Source organism: Numenius arquata, chromosome 8, assembly GCF_964106895.1.
Source record: "Numenius arquata chromosome 8, bNumArq3.hap1.1, whole genome shotgun sequence".
NCBI lineage: Eukaryota > Metazoa > Chordata > Aves > Charadriiformes > Scolopacidae > Numenius > Numenius arquata.
This window is the reverse complement of record NC_133583.1, coordinates 61,520,156-61,547,868: the sequence shown is the minus strand read 5'-3', so window position 1 is coordinate 61,547,868 and position 27,713 is coordinate 61,520,156. Positions and strand designations below refer to the sequence as shown.

The window sequence follows — 27,713 nt, the reverse complement described above, 5'->3', positions numbered from 1 at the left end:
TTGAAACCCACTCCGACACCCGGTAGAAGAACTTCGTACGTCCTTTTGTCCCAGTGGACAGACATAAGAGCATATATAAGGTTACTAAGACTTTGGAGAGGGCACAGCAAAGGGCTATGAAGATGATGAGGGGACTAGAACATCTCTCTTATGAGGAAAGGCTGAGGGACTTGGGTCTTTCTAGTCTGGAGAACAGAAGACTGAGGGGGGATCTCATCAATTCTTATAAATACTTAAAGGGTGGGTGTCAGGAGGATGGGGCCAGTCTTTTTCCAGTGGTGCCCAGTGACAGGACAAGAGGCAACGGGCACAAACTTGAACACGAGAAGTTCCATCTAAACATGAGGAGGAACTTCTTTCCTGTGAGGGTGGCAGAGCCCTGGAAGAGGCTGCCCAGAGAGGTGGTGGAGTCTCCTTCTCTGGAGACATTCAAACCCCGCCTGGACACGTTCCTGTGGTACCTGCTCTGGGTGGACCTGCTCTGGCAGGGGGTTGGAGGAGATGATCTCCAGAGGTCCCTTCCAACCCCATGTCATTCTGTAGTTCTGTGATATCAATCTCATTTGTTAATCATTTTAAAGCTTTACATTAATAATGTATTAGGGACATTTCTGTTGCGTTTCAGAGCTACAGACAGATGTGAAATAACAGGATAGTTCTCTCTATCAGAAAAAAATTAATTTATATATTCACCCAGCTCTGTCATTGCACACTTTCTGCAGTGTGTGTGTGTGACTGCAGGAACACGCAGCAGAGCAAGGCAGGTTCTTAAACCAGGGACGCTTGGAATTATATATATAGGGAAATAACTGTTGCTGTTGCTGTTTCAAACAAGTGATCTTTATGTTTCCAAATCATTCCATGGAAGCTGCATCCTCCAAGTAAAATCTGTGGAATTCAGTACATTTCTGTGTAGGTAAAACGCGTGTTTCAGGTAACTCGCAGGGTGTGCTCCGTGACATTCTGCACTATTCAAAGACTGCATCATTGCAGAAGGCTGTTTGAACACAGTAAATCATAAGTATATTATTCACTGCTTGCTGGATAGATGCATCATTTAATATCAAAAGAGCTACTTTCTATCAGCTAAAAAATAGATTAGCAATAGGTCATTTTTAGTCCATTGATTCCCTCTCTCTAAACCAATATGTAAAATGCACGAATATTTTTTCTGATACTGTATTGCCTACACGCCTCTGTCATGGGGGATTTCAATGTTAACGAGTTTTCCCACAAACCTGAGAAGCCCGTGTCAGAGGAGAAGCTGCTCTGACACTCACCGGTTCGTTTAACTGATGAAATCCAGGGTTTGACACAGAAATGAGAACGCTGGGATATTTCAGAATATCCCAGTTTGCAGGTTTTTGACCAGTTTGCTGAAATTTCACATTTTAACCAAGAAGCACTCTTGAGAAATGACAGGGGCATCTGTGAAATTGTTCCTGTGGTCTATGGGAGGATGGAGGGTGCGGAAGGTGGGCGGGATGCTCAGGTCACTGCCTGTTGGTGCCTCGGTGGTGACTCTTTCTCCTGCCAAGACTTCCTGGTGCCGAGGGATGAGCCATGTCCTGCAGGCATCAGCAGGCTGAGCCCGATGGTCCTCCACCTTTCTGGGGGATAATCACTGCTGTATGTGGTTCCTGGGCTCCAAGGCATGGTGGTGTTTGCGTTGGAGGTTTGTTGTTATACGTAGTCAGTTATGGGATGGTAAATGGCATCAGCGTTTGTCATAGGTAGGTGGATGATGTGTAGAACCTACAGCATGGGGACCAGAACACCTCTGAGACATGGGGAAAGGTTTTTTCATCACAGCACTAACTTCCCGCTGTTAATGTGATCTTAAAAAGGATATATATTTTTCTTTATAGCTCTGGCATCTGTTTATTGAATATCAGTACAGAGAAAACGTGTGACCATCTCAGCCCACATCCTCGAGACGCCTCCCCATCTCACTCATGCAGTGGTACCCAATGCCGCACAGGCGGCGGGGGAAGCCTGGCAGGGGATGGACTCCCGGGATGGTGAGGAGGTGCACGGGCTGGAAAGTGTGCTCTGAAGCCAGGCTGAGGGTAGCGATCCATTTATCTAAATTTTCTTCTTCATCTTCAGTCATGATTTAGGGCCAAAGTACACCGGGAAATCAGATGTTTGCATGTCTAGAATGTCTTGACTCCATTAGGGTCAATCTAAAATGTGCCCAAAGCCATGTTTTAGTGTGTTCTTGCAGCAGCGTGGTGTGGAGGCAGGCAGCCGTGCCCCTCTGCAGTCCTGCACCAGTCCCCAAAAGGCAAAAAACCCCACACAGTGCAAATCCTCCAGCCCACAGCACTACAGGGACACGGCAAAGCTGCTCCAAAAGACCCTGCATATGAGGACGCGTTCTGATTGAGAAAAGAGAAGCAGGAGATTCCAGAATGTGATTCATTAGCAGAAAGAGAGCAGTCTTTGTTTTTATTTATCACAGAAGGATATGTTTTATGTGAAGGTTTTATCAGCCAGAATTGGCTGACTACAGTAATTCTTACAGGAATAAATATGCATATATCCATCTAGATGAGATGCGTAGCCATGTGCAGAAATTTAAAATGTATATATAACGCCGTATCTGTAACTTCAGGGAGGGTCCCAACTCTGTGCAGAATATAAAAGAGCCTACAGCTACAGCTGGTTGGGAAGGATCTGACAAACTTGGGTTGTTAAGGGAGGGAAGGCTTGGGGGAATAGGGGACTTGTCAGAAAATGCCTATTTGAAATCTCCATGAATATGTCAGTTTTAAAGAAATTCAAATAAAAGCCTGTTGAGTTTTGAGTGGGGAAAAAAAAAAAATTATACTGGCTATCTTCCAGGCTCCCCGTCTCATTCCAGGCAACACTTCTTTTCTTGTCTTTTCACCATCTGAATTTCTCACCAAACGGAAATCTCAGTGTCTTGCCAGCTGCATGGAGAGTATCTGTGCAGCACGGACGTTTTGATGCAGTTGCCAGCACTATCTCCAGCAAGGGATGAAAACCCACATCCAGAGATAATGCAGGATCAGCCATTTCCTTATCCTGAACCTAATCTTTCAAGGCGTTATCTTCCCATCTTTGTCTTTCCCTCATTGTATACCAGTCGCAAGGCCCAGTCTACCAAACTGGCTTTTAAACTGGTTTTGGCCCTTCTTTAAACTTTCCGGAGGAGCTCTTAAGCATGCCATCAGGCAACCCAAGAAAGACGGTATCATGTGGTTTCCTTCCAATAGTCTCTTGGGGCTTAAAAAAAACAGAACAAAAATTTCTAGCTAAAAACATGACAGTTGGGCCAAGCCCATGTTCTTCAAAGAGTGTGGCTCTAACAGGTTTCCACAGCAGCTCTGAACAATTAAATATGTTTTTATTATGAGTTGTTGCTGCTCCCAGGAGTGCTGCTGTCCTGGTTTTAGCCTGCTTTTGTGCAGGACTCTACAATTATTGGAGAGAGACCTTCCTCAGACTAGGAAATGCTTTTGAAGGCACAGATCCACCAGTGAGGGCAGCGGAGCAGTCCCTGAACATTCAGGGTGGCTTAAACGGACTTTGAGGATGAGACAGACAGAGGTCGTTCGCTTGTGGAGCTGAGATTGATGAATAAAACAAAGATGGTTTGCCCAGAGCGGGACCAGAGCTCCATCTGGGCTGTAGACTTCACATTATGGACTCAAGCCACTAGCACGGCGTCCTGCTGCGCCGTGACCTTGGCTTTCTTCCAGGCCCGGCTGCTAATGAGAATTTGTGACCTGAATACCAGAATTTAAAAATAAACAATGGCTTAGGCAAGGATACAGGGCAATCCTCCACATGTGGCAGGAACAGAACTTTCTATCTCTGAGCAGCAGTTCTTCATGTGAACCTCACACCTACTCAGGACACACTGTATGGGTGGAAGGAAAGAGGTTAAGAGCTCAGGCCCAATTTACCGTATGCTGCTCTGTTAATCCAGTAAGGTTTACAGGGAAAATTCACTTTGTAGTTGTTCCTGTGCTTTGGCACCTATTCCTGTACGTGATTTTCATTAAGTCCAGATTTTAACTGAGCCTCTGAATTTTACACTGCCACAAAAAGAAAAAAAAAATAATGGAGCCATCTGGTTAAAGTTTTAAAGATGGTTTTCATGAAGATGAAAGTTTTGTGAAATATTTTACTATTTCTCAGCTGCTGAGTCAGGCATTTCTGTAAGAGAAAGCTGTTGGCATGCGGCAGCAGAACGCTGACTCGATGGGTGAGTGGCAGCCTGATCCCTCCCCACATCGCACCACGTTGCAGTGGGTGACATCGGGTGACGTTGGGTGACACTGGGGTATTCAGTGATGCCCATCGGTCCAAACACTGAGACGAAATGATTGACCTTGGCATCTTTTGTACCTCCTTCTTCTCATTTTCGAGGTACATGACTCAGCTAGGGTTTCTCTCTCAATCATAGCCCACAATGGCAGGGATGCATCTCTTGGGAAAAAAAATATGATAGAACTTATCCTTCTTAACATCTCTGATAGCAACAGAAATGACTGCCTACTGTTCAGCATCCTCATTCAACAAGCACAGTCTATAAAACTACGCTGAATGAGTTTTCTGCCAAACTGAGGCAATTCAGGGAACAACTCGGTTTTTGAGAGCTCAAGAGCGTGTTCACTTGAATGAACGGGGTATGGATTTTATAATAGGAAAACAGCGAGTAATTTGAATAGTCTGCGGTAAATTGTCAAAGCAAAGCACTCTGGTTATAGAGACATTTCAGGAATAAGCAGCGCCTGCGATGCTGTTTGTGAGGTTTCCATACCCACAGCCTCCCGTGTCCTCCCCAACCCCGCCATCCCATTTAGTGTTGCATTTTAAACGAAGAAGGAGCTGCCTTTTACAAAGAGGCAGGAAACCTCAGCCTGTTAAATGCAGATTATCACTATCCAGGTCTCGTTCAGTTATTCGGAAAGTTCCTTTTGTAGAAACTCGAAGGATTTTAGCAGTTAAGGGTTATGTGCCGTACAAACTAGGAAAAAAAAAATTAATTGGTTTTGGAGCAAAATGTATCTTTCCCCCACATGCCTTAAAGGCTATCGGAGGTGGTTTTAAAGGCTTCCAGGTCCATCTCTGTCTTCCCAAAAGCACAGCTCTTTAGACAGGCATGATGTAGAGTACACACTCAAAACAAAGCTCCCTTACTTCCCAGTGAGGTTAGAAAAAGGGAGAGGAGAAAACCTTTCACTGCTGCCTGCCAAACTTTCCCTGCTACCTGGAGGGGAATACATATATATATAAATATACACACACACATATATATATAATTTCCCCCTCTGTTACTAGCTTTTTTAAGAATATGACATCCATAACTACTTTGAAAGTTGCTAACACTCCTGAAAAGTGCCACTTACTGCTTTCTGTCTTACCTTCCTAAATCCTGATTTTTGGGTCAAAATCAATGGCAGAAGGAAATTGCCCATTGCCTGCCTGGGAAGGTCTCTGACCGCCCGTGTGCGCAGCTTTCTCATGACCATGCTGGCCAGTTTACCCCATGGCCACCCACCAACATGGGGCTATGGGAAGAAGAGCGGAGCTGCAGCTCCCCGACAAGGTGGTGGCTGAGAATATGAAAGAGCATGGGGTTTTTTGGTGATTTTAGTTGGAGCATCTTAATTTTTCAAAGTGCGTTTCATTTTTCACCAGTGCGTTTCCTTGCATCCACGTTGTGTCTCCTCTCGTAAGGGTCCTCCCCAGGCAAGGGACGGAGAGGGCACGGTGACACTTGGCATCTGCACAGCAGAAGGTGCTCAAAAGGTGCAGCAACTGGGAGACCCACCCTGAGGATCATGCACCCCCCTACCATTAATCAGCATTAACTGGGAAGGGGCCTCCCACAAAGGCACCAATGCTTACTTTTTTTTCTTCTTTTCTTTTTTTTTTTTTTTTTTTTTTTGCTATCTCCACCAAAATATTGTACTAATTGATGGAGATTTTCAAAGCCGGGAGTCTTAACAGGAGTTTCATGCCTAAAGCTCCCAGACAGCTTTGAAAAATCTCAACTGTTCATGGTTTGTTTTTTTTTTTTCCTTTTCTGCATAATAACATATGCAAAGCTGAGCCATAATGTCTCCAAAATCCTCTGGATTAAGCTGAGAAGTGGGTGGGGAAGGCTGGTGCATGAAAAGCCTTCCTGATGCAAAACCTTCCACCGGCAGTGGAAGCTGCGGAGGAGAAGCAGCATCGGCCAGGGATGAGGGGCACTCTGCAAAGGGGGGCTCTTAGAATCACAGAATGGTTCCAACTCAACCGAATGGGTTGGGAGGGACCTTAAAGCCCACCCAGTCCCACCCTCTGCCCTGGGCAGGGACACCTCCCACCAGACCAGGTTGCTCAAAGCCCCATCCAACCTGGCCTCAGCTCACAAATGGTGGACCCCAGAATTAGCACATCAGCTTTAAAGCACCAGCTTGTGTCCCTGCTCGAGCAAGAGGCCCTTTGCGTCACAGGATTAAACCCTGCTACAGCCAGAGGAGAATGTACATGAAACCCATATGCTTACATTGGTGGTGTATAACCTGCACATGCAGAAGACCTATTTAAATTGAGGACCTCAATTTAAACTGAGGACCTCATCACTAGTCACACAGAAAGGAGGGGAAGAGCTATACAGTCACAAAAAAACCCCAATTAAAATAAACCATCATTTCTAGAGTCAGATTTACACAGTTTATAAACTTCTCTTTTCTTTCTCCCAGACTCAACATCTTGCAGGTAAGGATAAGGGTAGGCACAGGAACGGTACCTGGGTGGCTGAGTACGAGTAGCTACAGGTGCCGTTTGCACAGGAAAAGGGAAAAAGTAAGTTGTTGGAAGGGAAAAACATCTGTTTTGCTGAGTGCTGCCGGGAAAAGGGTTTGTTGCAGGCAGAAAGTTAAGCGTACATTAATGACAAGAGGAAGAAATTGTATTTTTCTAGTGTGCGTGATGGAGGTGTTCGCAGGAGGCAGAGCCTGCTTCTCGGAGCCCCACACCCTGCCCAAAGCCCAATTACCTTAATGAGGGGTGAGGTGACAGGGGAGATGGATGCCTCCCCCAGCCCCGAGTCATTCTCTGAGAAAGACACATCACCTGGCTGCAAGATGACAAACTGTATATTGCGAGTGACAAATCATTTAATTAAAATTTACAAGCAGTTAAATACTGTTTGACCCGAATGGTGGCCGTTGCCATGAATCAATCTGGGAGGAGGAACTCCACTTTTCAGCAAACCGATAGCTCACAGCTACGGTACCTGGGCGCTCTCCGCATTCCTTACGCGTGGGGAGCCCCTGTGCCGGCTGCTGTAGAGGCTGGCTCAGAAAAGATCTCAATCAAGTTGAAAAGTAGCAACAATTTTACTTCGGCAGCATTTGAACATTCTCCAGTTTCATGAATAGTTAATGTCACGTCAAGTGTTCGAGAAAAACGCTCTTGTGTCTTGAGAGCAAATAGCTCAGATTTTGATGAGTTATGTTTTTTCATCGCGTACACAGGCCGGTGGAAATTGCAATCATCTTTCATGAAAGGGCTCAGCAGGTTTTATTATAGGAAAGTAAGGGTGGCCATTGCATTTACTAACTAATGTAGTAAATGTAAAATTGCCAGGGTAACGCGCTTTTTTATTTATGCTGCTGAGCACATAATGTGCTGCTGGTTTCATAAAAATATATATTAGAGGAATTTCACCTGCCAGCAAGCCGTAGATCTCTTTTATGTATATGACTTATCCAGTGTCCTTCTATTTAAGACATACCCCGTTACAAAGACGAAGATTAAGCAGTATTGACGTACAAGGCAAACTCACGAGGTAACGCTGGCCGAGTCAGTTATAATTCAGGGTGGAACTATACTTTAACTCTTCTGGAATTAGCAAACAGTCCAACTTTGTTATTTATTTCATCCACCATCTTATTATGATAAAAGCTCTATTGATGTTTAATTGATTGGCTATTAGTTCAGCAGTAGAATTCCATGGATTATGTGTTTTTTTAATATACCTACAAAACAAGAGCAATATATACACTACGCAGAAATATGACCCAAAGAAATGCTTAAGAAAATCACCAGAACAGCTGAATAAAAACCGCATCTTTAGAAATCATCTGACAACTACCTCCCTGGAAGATTTGTTTAAAGGTTGTCAGCTCTTCCAGCAAAAAAAAAGTTCCTTTCTCATACACAGTCACGAAAAAAAAAAGGCAAGAAATCATGTACTAACCTGCTTAACTCAATATCCTTTGTCAAGACCAGAAGAACGATGTTGAAACTGTCCAGAAACTGTAAAGTTCAGTGTAAAAAATTATCATTCACAATGCTAGATGACATTGCCTCAATGTAGCAGAACCAACAAAATCCTCATGATATATGAGAACTATCAAAGGTTGCCACTGAATACATAGATTTAATGTGCTGCTTAATTCAAGAGCTTATTTACAATGTCACACTTCATTTTGAGAAAAACGATTCTGACAAGCAATCATTTAAAATAGAGAAAGAATGTTTTACAAAAGGTCAGAAGTACAAATATTTTACATATTAACTACTAATAAATTCGTTTCCTCTAAAAGTTAGAAGGATCAGCAAATGTCTTCAAAGCTATTTGCAATATCTCAGCACAAGACCCAACCTCTAATTACCAATGTAAGTTGTAAATAATTGTGAAGTATGCAGATGAGCCAAAAATTCTATCAAATTAAAGTAATTAGCTCCCAAGTCAAATTTTTCTGTCGCATTAAAATGCTTTTCCTTTTCTCAAACGTGACACTTACAAATGAGGGCAACATTGTCAGGGAAGCAGTTATTGTAGGCTGCCAAAATTCTGTGCATAAGTACCCGCCAGCACACACCACGCATTTTACTTTCAAAACAACCTGTGTTTCTCAACATTTGACTATAAAATGCCGTAGTTTTGTTAAAGCATTGCATTTCTGAATTGGGCAGGTTTATCAAACTCGAGCCCTCGCAGGTGCCTGGGAAGTTATGCACTTTGTATGGAAACCTGAGCGTGGTTATCTGTTGTGGGGAGTCACGGTTCTGGGATCTTCTTGGTTCTTCTTCCCTGAAGAACCTTTCCAGACCCCGTGGTTTGGGATACGGATGATTCCCCATCTTGGGGGGGATAACTGGGTCCCCCAAGCTATGTCCTACAACACAGGGGTCAGGGAGTGGGTGGCTTGTCCCAGTGCTCTCCCTAGTGCTTTTCTTGTCTTCTCAATGTCCTCTCGACCGAAGCTCAGCCTCTGGTGCACAATGATGCAGGACCTCCCCACAGACAGGGAATTAGCACATTTTCCATCTGAGCTCATTATCTTTCACTATACCCTTTCCTATCAGAGCTAGAATATGTAATTCTGGGCAGTGAGCAGCGTTCTTGGAAGTGGGGGCAAACACAAGCCGCATTTCCTGGCTTGGCTGACCACACTGGAGTCATTAAATTACTTCTCTGCTGATAGATAATGGGACACTGTATATTGTGCCATCCAGTTGACACAACTCTGCATCGAGTTGTTGCTTTTCTTTTATAAAGCATTGGTAATTCTGAAATCCAGTGGAAAGAAACAATCAGTTGTGTCCAATTCTCAGTTCAAGGAATTAATGCTTTAGCCAGGAAATTGAGCGGGCTTGAGAGGTCTATAGAATGACTTGATAGTGAAACTCGGGTTGTTTCCTCTAGCCTGTTTCTTGCTTTTTTGTTTTTCTGGCAATGACCAGGTGGTCAGGCCCCCCAGCAAGCATCACTGGATGGAAGGGGACCGTCTATTTGAGCAAAAAGATGCAACAATGGGCAATTTATTGCAACACCCAACAGCATCTCTCAGTTACCCAGGTTACACAGATGTTTTAATTTTTATTTCAGTACTACATAATTGTCTTCCATCCACAGTATTAATGGAAACATCTGCAATAAGGACAGAGTTTGGGGTTTTCAGTGGTGGTGGGGGGAGATTTTGGCGGTGGTGGTGTATTTTTGCCCAGAGGTGCTTACAGACAGATGCGTTTCTGCAGCCAGCCCTGCGGCTTCGCCAAGCAGGAGAGACAGACATATGATAATCTCCTTTGACTTCTATTAGACTTTTGAGTTGGAATTTTCACCATTTGATAGACTGTTTTTATTAAGTAGGCCTTATTTTACTAATGAAATCCTAGATAGTGTCTCTAGCTCATTAATGCATATTAGTAGATCGTATAACTCTGATGATCCAGCTATGCTGGGTTTGCATTTATTCACCTTTTCTCATCTGTTCTCTAAAGGGGCTGGGTGGATCTGACTCCAGAAAGCACTCTTTCCTTGGCCTTTGGGCTAAGTAATAACTTTTATTTGAAGGCAAAGTTATTTGAGTCGCCGAAGATAACCTTACCAAAGAGATTACTGCTGCAATAAAACAGAACGTAATATACCAGAAAAAAAAATCTTTACTTTTTTTAAAATAATCCTAGGGTAAATTATTTTTAGCACTTCTAAAGAAGCAGAGGAAAGCTTGGCAGATTCAAAGAAAATGGAAGTCGGGTTTTATTTCAAGCTGTAGAAACAACAGTGCCCTTTAACTTATTAATAGCTCCAATGTGGGAACATTAGTGATAATTATAGTCCTTCAAGGTCTGATCCCACAAAGAAATGGGTTAAAACTGCAAGTTTATGTAAAGTATCTGAACCCGTTGTTGTTCCTGTTATGCAAAGAGAGAGAAGAGGAAGAGGAAGGAGACAAGGAGGTGGTGGTAGTCTAACGATGCAAAATCAGGTGTGAGGGGTGCCTGTGGGAACGGGGCAGTGAGACCCAGGAGGAGACAGAGCTCATCCAAAGAGAAATTTAGCCTGGGAATAAGAAAATTCCTACCCATTCAGAAGTGCAACCGTAGAGAAACCTGCCACTGATCTCTCCCACTGGAAGACAAGGAACTGCTTTTAAGACAGATCCTAAAATATTTATGAGGGAAATCACAAGACACGGTGCAGCAGCAGAGCTGGGTTGAATAAGCCAAGAGGCATATGCTAATTATGGGTTCCACAGCTGCCTTCGTTTTTCAATGAGAATTAAAGATCTGTTTAAAGCTTTCTGCACATTTTGCATACAATGGGCATGACCTTAAGCCATCAGAAGGAACTGAGAGCTGATTTCTAGGAGAGGGAGGTGGAGCTGCAGCCCATGCTCTGGGCTGAGGTGGCTGATCTTCATCTCTGCCATGTGCCACCCTCCTTCTCCTCCCAGGGAGCATGTTATGTCTCCGGTTCCAGAAAGAAATTAAATGTTTCGTTCTCTGCTAATTATGATGCATTCCTGGATTATTGTTTTCTAAGGCCCGAAGAGAACATCTAGAAAGATCTCTTCCCGCAGGCAAAAGAAGTGGTGCCTGGTGTTATTTTTGACACATATTTATACACACTGCTCTTAAATCTCTGCAGTGATGCAGATTCCTCATACTTTCCGTGCATCTCAGTGCTCAGTTTGCCTTTGTAGCTATTCTGTGTCCTACCTGCTGCAGGTCAGAGCTGTTGATCTTGTTCTACCTGCTGCAGACACAAGCAGATCATCTCCCAGCCTTCTCCAGGGGTAAGTCTTACGTGTACCCCATGGGTGTTATTAGGACGCACTCTCCTATCCTCATCAGTTTTTGAACCGTCCTGCTGTTCCAAGCCTGGGTGAGATGTTCTCCTTGTTCTTCTCTGGGCTGCATCTGGTCAGTCTGTGCATCTCCTGAGGTGACCTATCGGCGCAGACACAGCCCTCCTGTGCTGAGGAGAGCAGCAACACTACTTCATCAGCTGCACTTCTCTTTACGAACCCCAGAAAGAGACCTCTCCTGGCATAGCAGGATAGCATGGGTGATCCACTGCAATCACAATGCTTTTCTAAGAAATTGTCATAGAGTCAGTTCTTGCTCTTCCAGTACACGTGCAGTTGGCAATTTTTCTTAGAAACATAGAATGGTCCAGGTTGGAAGGGACCTTCCAGATCATGGAGTCCAACCACCAACCCAGCACTGCCCAAACCCCCACTGACCCATGTCCCTCAGCACCACGTCTGCCCGGCTTTGAAATACCCTCAGGGATGGTGACTCCACCACTGCCCTGGGCAGCCTCTTCCCAGGCTTCACAACCCTTTTGGGGAAGAAATTTTCCCCAATTTCCATCCTAAACCTCCCCTGGGGCAACTTGAGGCCATTTCCTCTTGTCTCATCACCTGTTCCTTGGGAGAAGAGACCGACCCCCCCTGGCTACACCCTCCTTTCAGGGAGTTGGAGAGAGCGAGCAGGTCTCCCCTCAGCCTCCTCTTCTCCAGGCTGAACACCCCCAGCTCCCTCAGCCTCTTCTCACAAGACTTGTGCTCCAGACCCCTCACCAGCTCCGCTGCCCTTCTCTGGACACGCTCCAGCACTTTGTTAAAGAGCAGATTTTATTTTTCCCTTTTGCCTTATTGAATTTAATTTTTTTTTTTTTTTTGGTCAAAAGATTTCTCTTAGTCACTAAATTCATTCTGAATTTTAATCTGTCCTCTGCAATGCGTGCTGCCCCTTCTCCTTACAGCACACTCAACAGAGCTCTGGGCACACCTGCAGCTCTGAAGTCCCCGAAACTTACTTTCTTTGTTGCAATACAACTGCACTTTTCAGCTTCACAGAGAAATCTGAGATAACTTGAGTATAAAGCATGATACATGAAGCCAAATTATATTCTATTCCTTCACAGTAATTTTCCTCATAAATGCTTCTTGGGATTATGAAGTATCCCCTGCAGCAGATGCCGGGTATGTCAGGGCTGCGCTGGTTCATCCCATGAAACACCAAGGCACTCTGTGCTTAGTGCCTGCTTCATTTATCCGATTAATGTCATAGAATCATAGAATCATCCAGGTTGGAAGAGACCCTTGGGATCATCAAGTCCAACCATCAACCTACTCTGCAAAGTTCTCCCCTATATCATATCCCCCAACACCACATCTAAGCGTCTCTTAAACACATCCAGGGATGGTGACTCGACCACCTCCCTGGGCAGCCTGTTCCAATGCCCGACCACTCTTTCTGTGAAACATTCTTTCCTAATGTTCAGTCTAAACTGACTGATGTATTAGCAGGATTCTTCTCCCTTGCGTTATTTAATGGAAGGGCTTTTTTTTATTATTTTATACGATCGAGATTATCTGTGTCTAAATGAAATTCCGTTGAAGATATGCTGCACAACAACACAGAAGGGTTTAAAGTTGTTTTTGTTTTTGCAGCTGCAGCAAAACCAGGTCTGGGGTATCCGAAAGAGAAGCCCGAGCCTGCTTTGTCTGAGCACCACTAGTTCCCTGCTTTTATGATACCCAGAGACATTTGCCTGAAGAAATAACTTAACAGGCAGCAGCATGTGGGGAATCTATTATTTGCACTGATTATCTACAAACCAGGCGTTTGTGCGAGGGCTGCTATTGCTAAGAGTTTCTCCAAATCCCCGTTTGCCCATTTTTCATGCGGCACCCGGATCCCCCGTAAATACAAAAATGCGGAGTAAGACAAAGGGGGCACTTATGAACACTACGGTAAGAACAACAGCAAAACCCTGTAATTAGAGTGAGCAATAACTACAGGGGTTTTTAGGTACTACTGTGTGATAATTGCCTGTAAATGGGGACTTTTCTTTCGGCAACCATACGTTCAAAATTTAAAATGCAAGTTTGGAAACAAATCACACCTCGGTAATAAAGTTTTAACAATACCTTGTTGTTGTGAAAACTGCAGCAATATAAAGTGCTTACGTTCAAATCTATTCAAAGGCAGTCCTTTGGGTTGTATCCTGGTTTTTAACAATTCAAGAGTGTACATACACGGAATAGAAAATGTCAATATCTTTTGTAGGTCTCTAACTATCATATCACTGATAATTAGATGCTGAACTCCTTCAAAAAGCACTCACTGACACTGAGGACCACAGCGATTCCTTTAGCAGATGAAGTGAAAACATCCAAAATCAGGGGATTTGAGTTATCAGGATCTCGTGTCCAGATGTAAGATATCCCGTGTGCCTCCTTTCTCGGAGAGGACTTTTTTTTCTTACAACTTAAATATTCTTCAACAATAACATCCATTTAATCAGAATTAAAAGGTTGTTTAACCCTCTCTCAATTAAGTCACCCAAATTTTGCCAGCTCACCTGTAACTTTACATATGATCAAATTGCCTTGATTTGGTATAAATTATCTGGAAAATTCAGTTGCCATTTATAAGTTTGAAAAATTAGAGATATTTGTTTCTCTAAAATGACACACTTTTTTTTTTAACATTCAATGTTTTGCTGGGAACAATAACAATCATTCAAACCTGGATTTCTATGAGAAGAGTCAATGACAATTTGGGAAATAAAACATGAGATTTTGGAGGCTGACAGGAAGGAGGAATGAGTTTTAGGAAAAAAAAAAAAAAACCTAGGATTTTAGGGTTCCGTTAGTTAGCACAGCGGCAAGACACCACGTTGGTGGTGAGTCCACCTCAGGGGGTTGGGGGCCTCCGGACCCATACCATGTACATGGAGATACCTCCACCAAGTGCTTTGGAGAAGTTGCTGACTTTGGAAATGCTTTGTTCCAGAGGGTTATTTGAGAACAGAAATTAAGACACTTAAGAACCTTTTGCATATAGTTAACAACCTCCATCAGTTGTGGGTTTGCTTTCTCTATAAGCTTAATGAAATGCAGCTGGTAAGTGTTCGCTAAGTAGGTCTGGTCTGAACAACTGTGAAACGCGTCTGGCGTGCCCCATCACATTAATAAGCAAGCTAAAATCATCTTGCTTAAAATTTACATTACTTGGGTGTATTTTTAGCTGGTTTTAAATTAGTACTTGGCTGCTTGTGATATTTAGCATGAGTTATTTGTCGGTGTGTGAGTGGGTGGAAGGGGAAGGGGGACTCTGACAGGGGGGGAAAGGTGTCTCTGCCACTGCCACCTCGGACCTGAGTTTCCACAGACAAATTCCCAGACAAAAATCTCCACAATTATGGAATTAAAATGCTGGGTGGCTGAGCTATTTCTCATGTTTTGATTGCTTTTTATGCCTATATTTTTTATGCCTATGCTATGTTTTATGCCTATAAATATTAAAGGGTGGGTGTCAGGAGGATAGGGTCGGTCTTTTTTCAGTGGTGCCCAGGGACAGGACAAGAGGCAACGGGCACAAACTGGAACATAGGAAGTTCCATCTAAACATGAGGAGGAACTTCTCTCCTGTGAGGGTGGCAGAGCCCTGGAAGAGGCTGCCCAGAGAGGTGGTGGAGTCTCCATCTCTGGAGACATTCAAACCTGCCTGGACACGTTCCTGTGCAACCTGCTCTGGGTGGACCTGCTCTGGCAGGGGGTTGGAGGAGATGATCTCTGGAGGTCCCTTCCAACCCCGTATCAGTCTGTGATTCTGTGATTCTGCTTCACTTTCTTTTTCGCCCTGTAAATACCATATCATACATTTTAACTCAGCCAGAATCAGTATCAAGAACCAGTTTGGAATTAGACACAGAACGTACCACAACTGGGCTCTTTAGGAATGAAACCAGAAATGCTGCTTTCTAATTTTCTGTGCATACGCAGGGACAGGCACAAATACACAGAGGGACGGTATTTCACTTTAAAGCGTTGCTGGTGCCATATCTATCTCAAGTATTTAAAATACTGAGCTTTAATATTTTAGTAGAACAAATAGTTGTTTTTTATTTCTGCAGTCATAGCAATAATCTTTTATTCTCTGTATTCCTATTTTAAAACTAAAAAAAAAAATAATCTGCATTATTCATTTAAATTAGAAATAAGAAATAAATCAGCATCAGCCATTCATTTGACAGTTTCTGTGCCTGACAGCAGCCGGTGGATGGTGAATGCCGATGAGCAGGGCCTGACAATACCCCCCTTATCAATTCCATCCCTCTATCGGGGGCTCACTGGCCGCATCCTTCTGCCACATTTCAGAGAATGACAAAGACCCTCTCTTAAGGACCTCACAGGTTTATCCTCCACGGCTCTTAGAATAAGCTGAAGAAGCTGCATAAATCCACCGGGCAGAGTCAGCTCGTGGACAACTTCTGCAGTATTTCCTGTCTCCTCTCTCAAGGATTTTCAGGTATATTTGTCTCAGCAGTGCTAAGAGAGTCCTGGCTAGAAAATATACAAAAGCAAAAATTCTACCCAAAATTACACTCAAACGATCCAGAGAATGGCTGCACAGGCATTAACAAAAATTAGCAAAATTTGGCTGTTCCTTATCCTAATGCATTCGATGTAGATGATGCTACAGGAGGTGGGGGCCCCCAGCACATTCCTCCTGGGTTCCCAGCATCATCCCTGTCCCTGCGGTTCCGTGAGAGAGGACTGGGGAGACAAATGAGCACTGGGCACTGTCGAGGACACATCCAGCAGTGTTGAGCTGCCTCGTCTAACACTTCGTTATACTCACTAAAAGTGTTCTCCAGTGCCCCCTGAGCCATCACACAAGATGGGTTTTGCTTTTCCGAGAGCCGGGGCTGTGCCGATTCCCTCACTTGACTTTCCTCGCTGGGATGAGCAAAAACATTTTTGACCATACATCATTTATAAAATAATCTCTTGCAAATGTATGTCTATATCTAAAATATAACCACTTTGCATTTCAAATGTGGCCTGGGGATGCTGGCCTGTGCAGTGCTGTACATTTCTCTCCCATTAAGAGGAATTTCATCAATTCACCCCAGTAACAGAGGAACATCGGACTGGAAAGGACCTTCTGAGTCACCACGTCCAGCTCTCAGCTACCACAGACCGTGGTCCGAGCGCATTTCAGCATTACTTAAATTATCAGCATTTTCCAAGTGTTATTATTGTGGTCAAAGCTCTGTTTAATCAAAGTCTCCATCTGGCACAGACTTCAAAAGGGCCTCCTCCTTCAGATTTATCTATTTAACTTCACTAGCGAATTTTCCATGGCTGTAAATCTCCTGTCTCGGGCGCTGAGCCTTGAGGATGATTGCATTTGCATAAGACTAAACAGATCGGTGTCTTCGCTGATTCATTTTTACACAAGATTTTACAGGTTTTTGTTCTCCCAAGGTCAAGCTTTCTACAATCCTGGCCCCCGAGGCACAGGGTGAGGTTTCTCTTTGGGACATTTTCCTTTGGTCTGGACATCCCCGAGCTGGTCCCAGCGCCCTCCGAGCAGATTCCCTCTCCTACCACAGGCCATTGCTTCCTAATTCAGTCTTTTTTAGACCCTTGACCTGCTCCTCCAAAGCCATAAATCCTCTGCTAACTTCAGGCGTAGCAATATTTAGAGGAGGTGTCTGCAGGACTCCGCTGAGCCATCACAGTCCCATTATCTTACAATCTTTGCTTTTGAAAAAAAAAAAAAACATTTTTGACAGCCCAGTGTTTTTCATCATTTTTTTTTCTTACTGCTTCGACCTTGAGTTAGTTTATTCCTTCCTTCTCTGTATATTTTAAATGTTGCACAAAAACCTATTTATTAAGGCTTCGCTATAATAAATCATTAACCTGAATACAGTTAAATGAAATGCTTATTAACATCTCTCTGCATAATCCATTTAACAGAATTAGTCTTGCTTATTCAGACAACCTAAAGAGGTCCGTGCTTTTGTCTACAAGGCATCAGCATTAAAGCTTATAATTATTTCTGGTTAATGCAGCCCTTGGTGTTAGGAAATGTTGGTTCGCACGTTCCAGCATAGTACTTTTCCTAATCTCTTTCATTAATTACAGATAGTGATACAATATTACTTTGTTCCTTCCCATTCACCACCAGGAGAGATGTCTGAAATATAATCCTATCTGTGCTAAGAGTGCGCTTAAATATTTTCACAACTGCTAACTGGTATAAAACATTAGGATTATGTAGAATAATCACTAAATTAGAATAAAAGGAGAGCTTGATAAGAGCATGTGGGCTTCAAAGGCAATCACACAGGGACCTTGGCTTGTGGTCATGCCCTGACGGCAGCAGAGGGCATGGCCAGTGCTGACCTTGGCAGGGGTTTCTCCTTCAGCTATTCTCAATAATTGATAATATGAGGAGTTACAAAGCAAAGGGGGAAAGGGGAGCAAAACCCTCCGAGTGTCTCCTTCCCTACTGCAATAAGAGTGCCCATCACACAGATCTACCAGTAATTTTAATGTATTATCACAGAACGGTTTTGGTTGGAAGGGACCTTAAAGCCCACCCAGTGCCACCCCCTGCCCTGGGCAGGGACACCTCCCACCAGACCAGGTTGCTCCAAGCCCCCTCCAGCCTGGCCTTGAACCCTTCCAGGGATGGGGCAGCCACAGCTTCTCCGGGCAACCTGGGCCAGGCTCTCACCATCCTCACAGCAAAGAAGTTCTTAGAATCATAGAATCATACAATTGTCTGGGTTGGAAGGGACCTTTAAGATCATCTAGTCCAACCATCAACCTAACTCTGATAAAAACCATCACTAAACCATGTCACTAAGCACCATGTCAACCCGTCATGTCTTCCCCACATCTCATCTCCATCTCCCCTCTTTCAGTGTCAAACCCTTCCCCCTTCTCCTATGGCTCCCCTCCCTCATCCAGAGTCCCTCCCCAGCTTTCCTGGAGCCCCTTTAGGGACGGGAAGGGGCTCTAAGGTCTCCCCAGAGCCTTCTCTTCTCCAGGCTGAACCCCCCCAACTCTCTCAGCCTGTCCTCTGATATATTTTGAAGTTATTGCAGCCTCTAAATCCTAGGTCATTTTATATTTCAAACATCAGACTTTTCCTCAAGCTCATTTTAATCTTCTTCTAGATGGAAATTCTCTTTCTTTAAGGTACCCCCTGCCCCAGCTCGGAGCTGAACTTGTGCTGTCAAATGGGCACGAGGGGAGCTGAGCAATTTGCCCTCGGTTTCTATCTCAGTCAGTCACCCAGACATCGCTCTGGATGGGAATCTTTAGACAGATAAATCTCTGGGCGGGAATCTTTCTTTAGACAGATAAATACCTCTCCACGGGCCAACCGCTGTTCTCCTGCCCATCTCCGCGTCCCAAAGGCTTCCCACGCTGTAAAGTCCGTTCCAAACAGAGTGCTCCGCTGTAACGGGGGTGATGGGCATGATGGAAATGCCCAGGAAAGCTGCAGACGTAATGAGGGAGTCAAATAATTCATGCTTTTATTTGATGCCTAATCATACCTACCTCCACCACCATCTCTCTGTACAAATATTAAGACTGCAAGTGCAAGCGTGTGTCTGTATAAAGCAGTGACAGTCAGTGCTAAGATCTTAGGGAGGGGGTGGGGGGAAGCAAGCTGTAAGTTTTATGCTATTTTCAAACATTTAAACCTTTTCATTCATTCCTAAGCTAAGGTTTTTATTCTGACATAGAGAACCTTCAGAAAAACCCTATGAAAATCAACCATTCCAAGTGCAAAACCACCTTGCCTCGTATTACCCAGCAACAGTGAGGAAAGCAGGGACTATTTAATGCTTAGCAAAAATAATTGTTCATTCTAGGTGAATGGCTAAGCAGACCACACTAAGAGTTTTTAAATTTTAAAAGTAAATTTGTTTACTTTTTAAAGTTCATAAAGCACCACAAGAGATCTCCAGAATTTTGTTAATATTTGGGAACAAAATTTTCTGTTGCCAGCAAAGCAATCGGGTAGCCACAGGAAAACTTAATCAAAATACTGAGGTGAAAAAGGACTGCAGAAGCTTATTGTATTTCCAGGAATGTTAAGAGCCAAGCACAACATTTTAAACTGTAGACTTACCGTGACATTGTGATTGATACAACCCATTTGCCATGAACAGTGGGAGAGGGGCGTCTGCTTATAAATTCACTTCAGAGACTAGAAACACCTGGAGTTTTCATAGAATCATAGAACTGTCCGGGTTGGAAGGGACCTTTCAGATCATCCAGTCCAACCATCAACCTAATTCTGATAAAAAACATCACTAAACCATGTCTCCAAGCTCGATGTCAACCCATCTTTTAAATCCCTCCAGTGATGGTGCCTCAACCACTTCCCTGGGCAGCCCATTCCAAGGCTTAATTTCCAGAAGTCTAATTAAAGTTCAGAAGGATAATGACCTGGCAGGACTTTCCCCATCCATGGTGCAGTGATGAGGGGGTGCTCCCCCACCCATGGCACAGGCAGGGCCCTGCCTGCTCCCACCAGCCCAGAGGCTGCTCTAATTGGGGCTGCTAATTACAAAAGGAGACTATCAAAGCAAGTTGAAGAGCAGCTAGGCTTGTTCCACCAACAGATGAGTTAGAGGGCTGAAGAATGCACCACGATGCACGTCCTGGACTGCTGGTCCTGGGTAGGCACACGGCAAATGCTTTGCAGCTACCGCTTCCAGTTTGAGTTAAAATAGTGTGGCTTTGAAAAGCTGCAGTATATGGTTCCAAAAAAGCCCTTTAAAGCCAGTTTTTGACCACTTTGCCTCTTGGCACGCCATGGATTTTGGGGACATCTCCACAATGGCAGCAATGTCTTAGCTCGGTGGCAACTTCTGGGGCCATGTGGACACAGATGTGATGAGCTCTGGGCTTATTTTGGCTTTTTTTATCCCAAATGCAGCTGCAGGTATGACTTAGTGAGACTGTACCTGGCAGGTTCTAACCAGCAGACCCCAATGCCAGCAAGGCTCATGCCGGTTTGTACTCTTTACAGAAATCTGAGGGAATGGGAAAGGATTAGACAGGCTGGAGAATAATTCAAAATTTCGGCTCAAGATCCTTCAGAGCCTCAGTCCCAGAGAACCTGGGAGCCACGCAGCATGGCTGCATTTCATTCTTTATTTTAATGCCAAAGACAGGCTTAAAGAAACTCAGAGAGTTTATCAAATGGCTTTTTTGAACTGAAATCCTGTTCGTCAGCCCCAGCCATAGCACCGAGACCCGAGCACCTCAGAGAGGGCGAGGTGTGGGATGGGGTGGGATCACACAGGGCTGATAAATGGCCTGTGGACCAGTAAAACCAGCCCCACACTCATTTGGCATCCCCATACCACATCAACTCAGCAGTTTATTCAAACCCAGCCAAGTCCAGTCACTTAAACTGGTCCATATCTGCCTCTCCTCCAGGTTTCTTCCACATCAAATTCTTCCGGTGAGCCAGCTTTAGGAACCATAATTCTTTTCTATTATCTACCCAAGTCTACGCATTTTTCCCCCATTAATTCACCTAGTACCTTTGTGCTGAAACAATCCAGATATGATTTAATAAGCTTTAGGAAGATAGTACTGGTTCATATGCAGGAAATCAGATTTACATAATTTTCCACTCGCTTTTATAGCCACCGTAGTTCAAATTATCTTTACGTTGGGGAAACTCTTTTAATACGATAAAATGAAATACCACCTCCGCTATGCTTCATCCTGCTCGCCTGGTTTTTGTAATAAATTAAATGTTGATTTGTCATAGTGACTTACCACGGAAAGTTCCTTTTTAATGAGAAGGGAAGAGCGCGCCCTGTCCTGCAGTTAGTCACGGTTATAAGTCACTAAACTAAGCTTTAAAATCAAGTTTCGTCTTGTAATTTTTTTTTTATTACCTGAACTTTTCCTCATGGTGGGGGGAAATGAATGATTTTTGGTTTTATCATATACTCTGCGATGGATAAAATGTCATACGTTGAAAATGGACCCGGCGGCACACAGCCCAGATGTCTGTACGGAAAGGAAAGGGATGTTGATGTTTCAGCGAACAAGACTTGAAATTCAGGAGACTCTGTCCTTCAGAAGCAAACAAGATTTGGTGAAAACGATCACTTTGCTTTATTTTCTTGGGTGATTGCTGTAGTTTCTCCTGCCCCTCCAGTCGGGCTGTGATTGTAGTGAAAACCTTCTGTTGTTTTGTTATCATTCATCTTGGGGGGGGTTCCATGCAAGCCAGACCCCAGGTACCGGCCCCGCCAAGCAAGGTCCCACTCTCCTACCTGGGCTCCATTCTGCCTGCACCGTGCAACCCCTCTGGACCCATGTCTGCCATCAGGGATGCTTCACTGCTCCTCTCCTCTGCCCCAGAGGGAAGCACGTCAGGATTTGGTGACTTTTTCTTACTCCAAAGCCCTGCCTGCACCGTTCCCTGGTGCCTCCCTGCCAGAGGTGGACCTGGCACTGGCCAAGGGGCAGCGGTGCTGCTGGAGGCAGGTCGCTCCTGGGCAAGGTGGTAGGACAAGCTTTGGGTTGGCCCCAGAGAAACTGTCTTCTGCGCCATTGGTATCTGCTCTGTGTAGCCCTCTCTCATGTAGGGGCAGAGCAGGGCTGTTGGCTGAAGTCTGCTCTTCAGACCATCTCTTGGTGTTCTCTGTGCCTTGAGGACACCTTAGGATGGCAATGGAACAGGGTGAAAGGAGGGATCCTGTAGAAGATGCAGGATCCTACACATGGCATCTCAGACCACCTCCCAGGCTCCCAGGTGACCTCTCCTCTTGGTTCACTCATGGATTGTGTGTTTTTCAAAGGAGACACATTAGTGATGTCTCCCTTTTGCAACGCAGTCTTTGGGTTGAGCATCCAAAAGATGCTCAAGGTGGGTGATCGGGAATGAGCCTGGAAATGTCTGCTCCCCTCCTGCCCTTCAGACACCTCTGTCCTCTGCGGTGAAAAGGCCTGGAGCACCATGACGTGGGCACTAGGATATGGGCACCAAGCTGGCTCGGTCTCGCTCAGCATCCACCAGTCAATCTCCATCCATGTTTCTGGCAGATGTTGGGTCAGTTTAGTCAAAAAAAAGCAAATTCTGCAACTTGTATCTAGATAAAGTGCCAGTGACATCGGTGGCTCCTGCTTGTAGAAACAGCACTCCATGCAAGACTTGCACAGATATTCTGTTTTAGTTGTGTATTCATATAGTCTGGAAAGCAAACCCTTTGATACCAGTGTTCAAGCGAGGAGCACGGGATGCGGCGTACAACTCTAAGAGGTCAGGGTTTCGTGGGTCACAAGAAAGGAAATTATGTGATTTGAGAGAAATTTTGTAGAGAAATCTGGTGGCCAGAGTGAGTCTGTGGTGTTCATTTAGCGGCCGAACATCCCAATAGTATCATCCTGGTAGCTTCGGCTGGGTGCAGGGTGAGGTGACAGGTCCTTTCCCTTCCTCCTACCCGTGGATTTTTTAAGACCAAAATCGGCACTTTCTGCTCCGGTGGGTTCCTGCGCCGCAGTCAGGACAGCCCACTCCCAACTCCTCCACGTGGGTGTCTCCCCACTCATTTCTCAACACTGTTTTTTCGTATTTTAACTCTTTTTTGCGTGCACTTACTGTAATATTTACTCAGGGATTTGAGAAAGACTTTGTATTAAAGCAAGTAAATACAATTTCTTCAAAGAGGCTGAAAACAAATATGAATCTCTTTGGCAAAGCCAGACTGTCAAACTTCGGCTTCAAAAGTCAGGCAGAAAATGAGTTGTTTTCCAGCGGAGCTAAATATATTCACCTCTCATTGATTTCAGTGGAGATCCTAATGCTCAGTAACTTAAAAACAGATAAATTATTCAGGTGTTTAAACACGTAGCGCTCATCTGATGTTAAGTATTTGCATTTTTAAATGCTTGCCTTAATAATGATTTTCCCCCTCTTTAAAACAAAAAGTAATATTCACTGAGCGGCGTAGCAGAGTAGGGTTGGCTACTTCTGCAGCATTTTCTCTGGTTTTTGGAAGAATGTTTTTGCTGCCCTTGTAGTTATCTGTGAAGAATTGATGAAAACTGAGAAATCTGGGGAGAATTTTTCACTTAACCCCTCCGTCTTCTTCTTCTTCTCTTTGCAGCTCCCAGTACAGCCCAGTATGGGATCACGGGCGATGCGGAAGTCCTCTTCTCCTGCTGGTACCTTGTGTTGACACTGTCCTCCCTCACCAGCATATTCTACCTGAAGAACATCATTCTGCACTAAGTGTAAAGACCCATAAAAGGCTTTTAAGGATTCTCTGAAAGTGCTGATGACTGGATCCAATCTGGTAGAGTTTGTTAAAAGCAGCGTGGGATATAATCAGCAGTGCTTACATGGGGATGATCGCCTTCTGTAGAATTGCTCATTATGTAAATACTTTAATTCTACTCCTTTTTTTTTTTTTTTGATTAGCTGCATTACCTTGTGAAGCAGTACACATTGTCCTTTTTTAAGACGTGAAAGCTCTGAAATTACTTTTAGAGGATATTAATCGTGATTTCATGTTTGTAATCTACAAGTTTTCAAAAGCATTCAGTCATGGTCTGCTGAGTTTCAGACCGTAGTTTACAAAGAAAAGGAAAAAAAAAAAAAGAATATTGCAGTAAAAATGTGCTTCTTTAAGGCTGCAATACAAATATTCAGTTCCCTTCTTAAATAGCATTCTATCCATATTTACACAGAAATATTTTTTCTTTTTTGATAAAAAAAAATCAAATAATATTGCCTTCAAAATATTTCTTCAAAATATTACACATATCTAGATTTTCTTCTAGCATGATATTCAGGTTTCAAGAATGAGCCTTGTATTATAACTGCGTTGTGCAGTACTGCTTTCTGTTTTCTTTCCTTTCTCCTGCAAATTCAGCATGGGTGTGCCTTCATGAAACACTACTTTCCTCTTCCTCTCCAACAAATCCAGAATGTGTTTTGGGAAATGCTAAAGCATCCTTTTGAGCGTAAGGAATCTCTGGTTCGAGGAGAAAGGTGCTATTGGTTAAAAGGAAAAACCCCTCTCCCTCCTCCAGGGGGTCATGGAACTGCTTCAGACTCAGCATTTTTAGGCAATCAGACAAAAATAGCACCAACTCCTTTTCAGGTTTTCCATCCGCCACCACTAACCAGCAGGCGATCTCTCTAAAAACTAGTTTTCCCATTACAAAACAGAACGCAAATTCTTTTGAGACATCTCTTGAATGTAGGAAGGTTTCCCTGAGTCATTCTAAATCAAAATCCCTAAACGGCTGTAAATGTGAGACGCTGAATAGTCCCTTTTGTATCACTGGCAAAACCTATGTGAATTGGTATTTTTTCTTGCACTTAATTTTGTACTGGTTTGGCTAATTTAGCAATGATAAGGGATGCTTTTAAATATTAGATAACTGAAAATACATGAAGCATCAAGCAGAATTTTATATATATACATATATATATATAAAATACATATCTATATTAAACCGAGGTTGCTCCAATAACTGTACTGAAGCGCATGTTGCCGTCCATGATTGATAGAACCATCTTTACCGACAGGACTTCATCCCCGATGCACTAACTCTGCACAGTTGAGTCCTGACACACCAATTTCCTAGTACTGCAGTCTGTCAGAGAATACTCTCATTTCACTCAGCGAAGGGTCAGGTTTCCAAAATAGCATCTAATGTCACTAATTTTTTTTTATTTTTTTTTTTTTTAAACAACAGCCCCAGAGAGCATTAACACAAAACGTTGCTCACAGTTTACAGCTGAAATTAAAAACTATTAAAACCGCCATCTGCGTAAATTGCTGGGATGTGACTATGGCCAACAGACCTTGAAGGCAAGATCTCCTGGTGACCCCAAAAGGTCTTGACTTGCTCACCAAAAAAAACCCAGTTATCGATGATGAGAATAATAAAACCCCTATTGACATTATTATTCCCCTGGTTTCTATATGAGCAGGCGACACGATTATTCTGCTACAACATTTTAGGTTTAGAAAAGGCAGACCCTGAGTGTTGCTGGTCTCTGTAGATGTTTTCCCGTTGCTCATGTGTAGACAGAATACACGGCGAATCTGGTGTAGTTACTGATAAACTCCGACGCAGGGTAGAAACAGAAATATCTGGACTCCAAAATAGGGCAATAAAAGGTCCTGGGTCCCTCTTTGTACGTTCAGCGACAGATTGTTCTATCTCTATCACAATATTTACAGCCACGTGCTGAGCAGCGACTCTTTTCGGAAATGTGGCATTTTTTAAAACCTCGAATAACATGACAAAATTCGTTCTTTAAGGAAATAGTATGAACCCAAATCAAACGACACTCAACACAGTCCTGATCTTTCTTGTATTGCAGCTTTAAAGTGCTATATTTTAGAATCCATTCGCTAGGAACAGTGGTGCTGCAGAAAGTATCGTGTCAGTAGGGTTTTAGGAAGAAAGAAAGAAAGAAAGGACACGCGTAGCCAAACTCGTGCGCCTCATCTCCAGTAAGACTGAGAGATGGTTCTAACCTGTGGCTGGAAATTACAGATTTCACTGATATATTTCATTTCGGTGATTCCCGATATCCAGATCCTGGCATTTCCAGCAACAGATTAGAATGAACAGCAGCTTTATATAATATTTAAAAAAGAAAAGAGGTATTGACCTGTTTGCATTCGTACCAGGTCAAGCCACTGGAGCACGGACAAGATGCTCAGTCCCACCGCTGAATTTCCATTTAAATTCGGGGGGACAGAATTATTATCAGGTCAAAAAGAAAAAAAAAAAAAAAAAAAAAGTGAAAAAACCAAACCCCAGGGAGGTTTCCAGGTGCCAATGGCGTTTCCGTAGGTGGGATGGGTACGTGGTGTCAGTCAGAGATGGGCGTTCAGCTGTGGGGTGTGTGTGTGGGGGTGTGCCCAGTGCGGTGTTGGGGGGTTCTGCTCCCGGGGGCTGCTCGGGAGCCTCTACCCACCGTCCCTCCCGCAGCCAGAGAGTCAGACCACCTCGGGCTTTTGCAGGACTGGAGCTGTAGGCGGTGTCCATCAAATAAAGAAACTTGGTTCTGGGTGAATCTGTTCCATGCGGTAAACTGGTCATTGTACAGATTGGGGCTTCTTGGGGCGTTTCTTCCAAAAAAAAGGGAGGCTGCCAATTGAAGGCAGCCACATTTTACCAAATGTACCCACCCTGTAATCCGTGGGGCGCATTTGCTGTAGGCAACTGTCTGAAGGTATGTTCCATGCTTCTTCAAAGGACTGACCCCCTGCTGTTCATATCCGTCGGGCGAATTATTATATTTATTCCCACCTTTCAAACGTGAAAAATAAATGGCTTAGCTCCAAGCAGTATAACTGAATATATTTATATCAAGGTTGCTGTCCCCCATTGGAACCCCCAAAGCCTGTGACGCCGTAAGGTCCTCCTTGTGCAATAACTCAGGTCTGCAATTACCGCTGCGCCGGTGACGGACGCAGAACAATGATGCTCTAATTATACAGTTGCTGATCCTGATCACGCTAATACCCAATTAAAGGATGTATCACAACTTCTTGAACAAATGCAGTTTCTCAAGGGTTTATATCTTGGCAGGAAACGCATCCTTCATAGCTAGACAGCTTTTTTTAAACTTTTCGATAGATGTACTTTTTTTAGAAGCTATGCTGTTTTTAAGATACAGGAGCGTTAAAAACCATCACCAGTAAAAGCTGCTTTTTTGCACATTTTCAGAACTAGCGTTCTAGACAAACAACGGTAAATGTGATGCCTACCAAAACCTCCGCCTCGTCCACGTAACTGTGTTATAAAGAATGTGTATACCAAAATATGTATTTACATGGATAAACGAATTGCCTTAAAGACTAAATATGCATTTACTTCTAAGATTGGATCAGACTTGTGCCCAGTCTGGAGGTAAATAATCCATATTTCACAGTCTGCCATGGAAGGTTTTGTTTCATTGGAGAAAAAAAAAAAAAGCAAGGAAAAACATTCATTTTCTTTTAAAAGAATCTTAAATAATTTTAAAATTCTTGCATAAACTGACATATGTGAGGAAGTGTAGGAAAAGGATAAATTTCAGCCTGACACTTTAGCCCTGGCGGTGGCTCACGGGGG

General features: G+C 43.7%; 1 protein-coding gene across 2 annotated transcripts in view; it reads left to right on the top strand.

Annotated features, from left to right (window-relative positions):
• The window catches only part of NEGR1 (neuronal growth regulator 1), a 278,245-nt gene extending 254,040 nt beyond the window's left edge, over window positions 1–24,205 (top strand). Inside the window, exon 7 of one of the 2 annotated variants that reach the window (XM_074151353.1) lies at window positions 23,735–24,205. In XM_074151353.1, the coding sequence (XP_074007454.1) occupies window positions 23,735–23,859 (125 nt within the window). In that variant the 3' untranslated portion in view covers window positions 23,860–24,205. The remainder of the gene's footprint in view (window positions 1–23,734) is intronic. The other variant, XM_074151352.1, reaches the window with a different exon arrangement.
• Window positions 24,206–27,713: the final 3,508 nt, after the last annotated feature.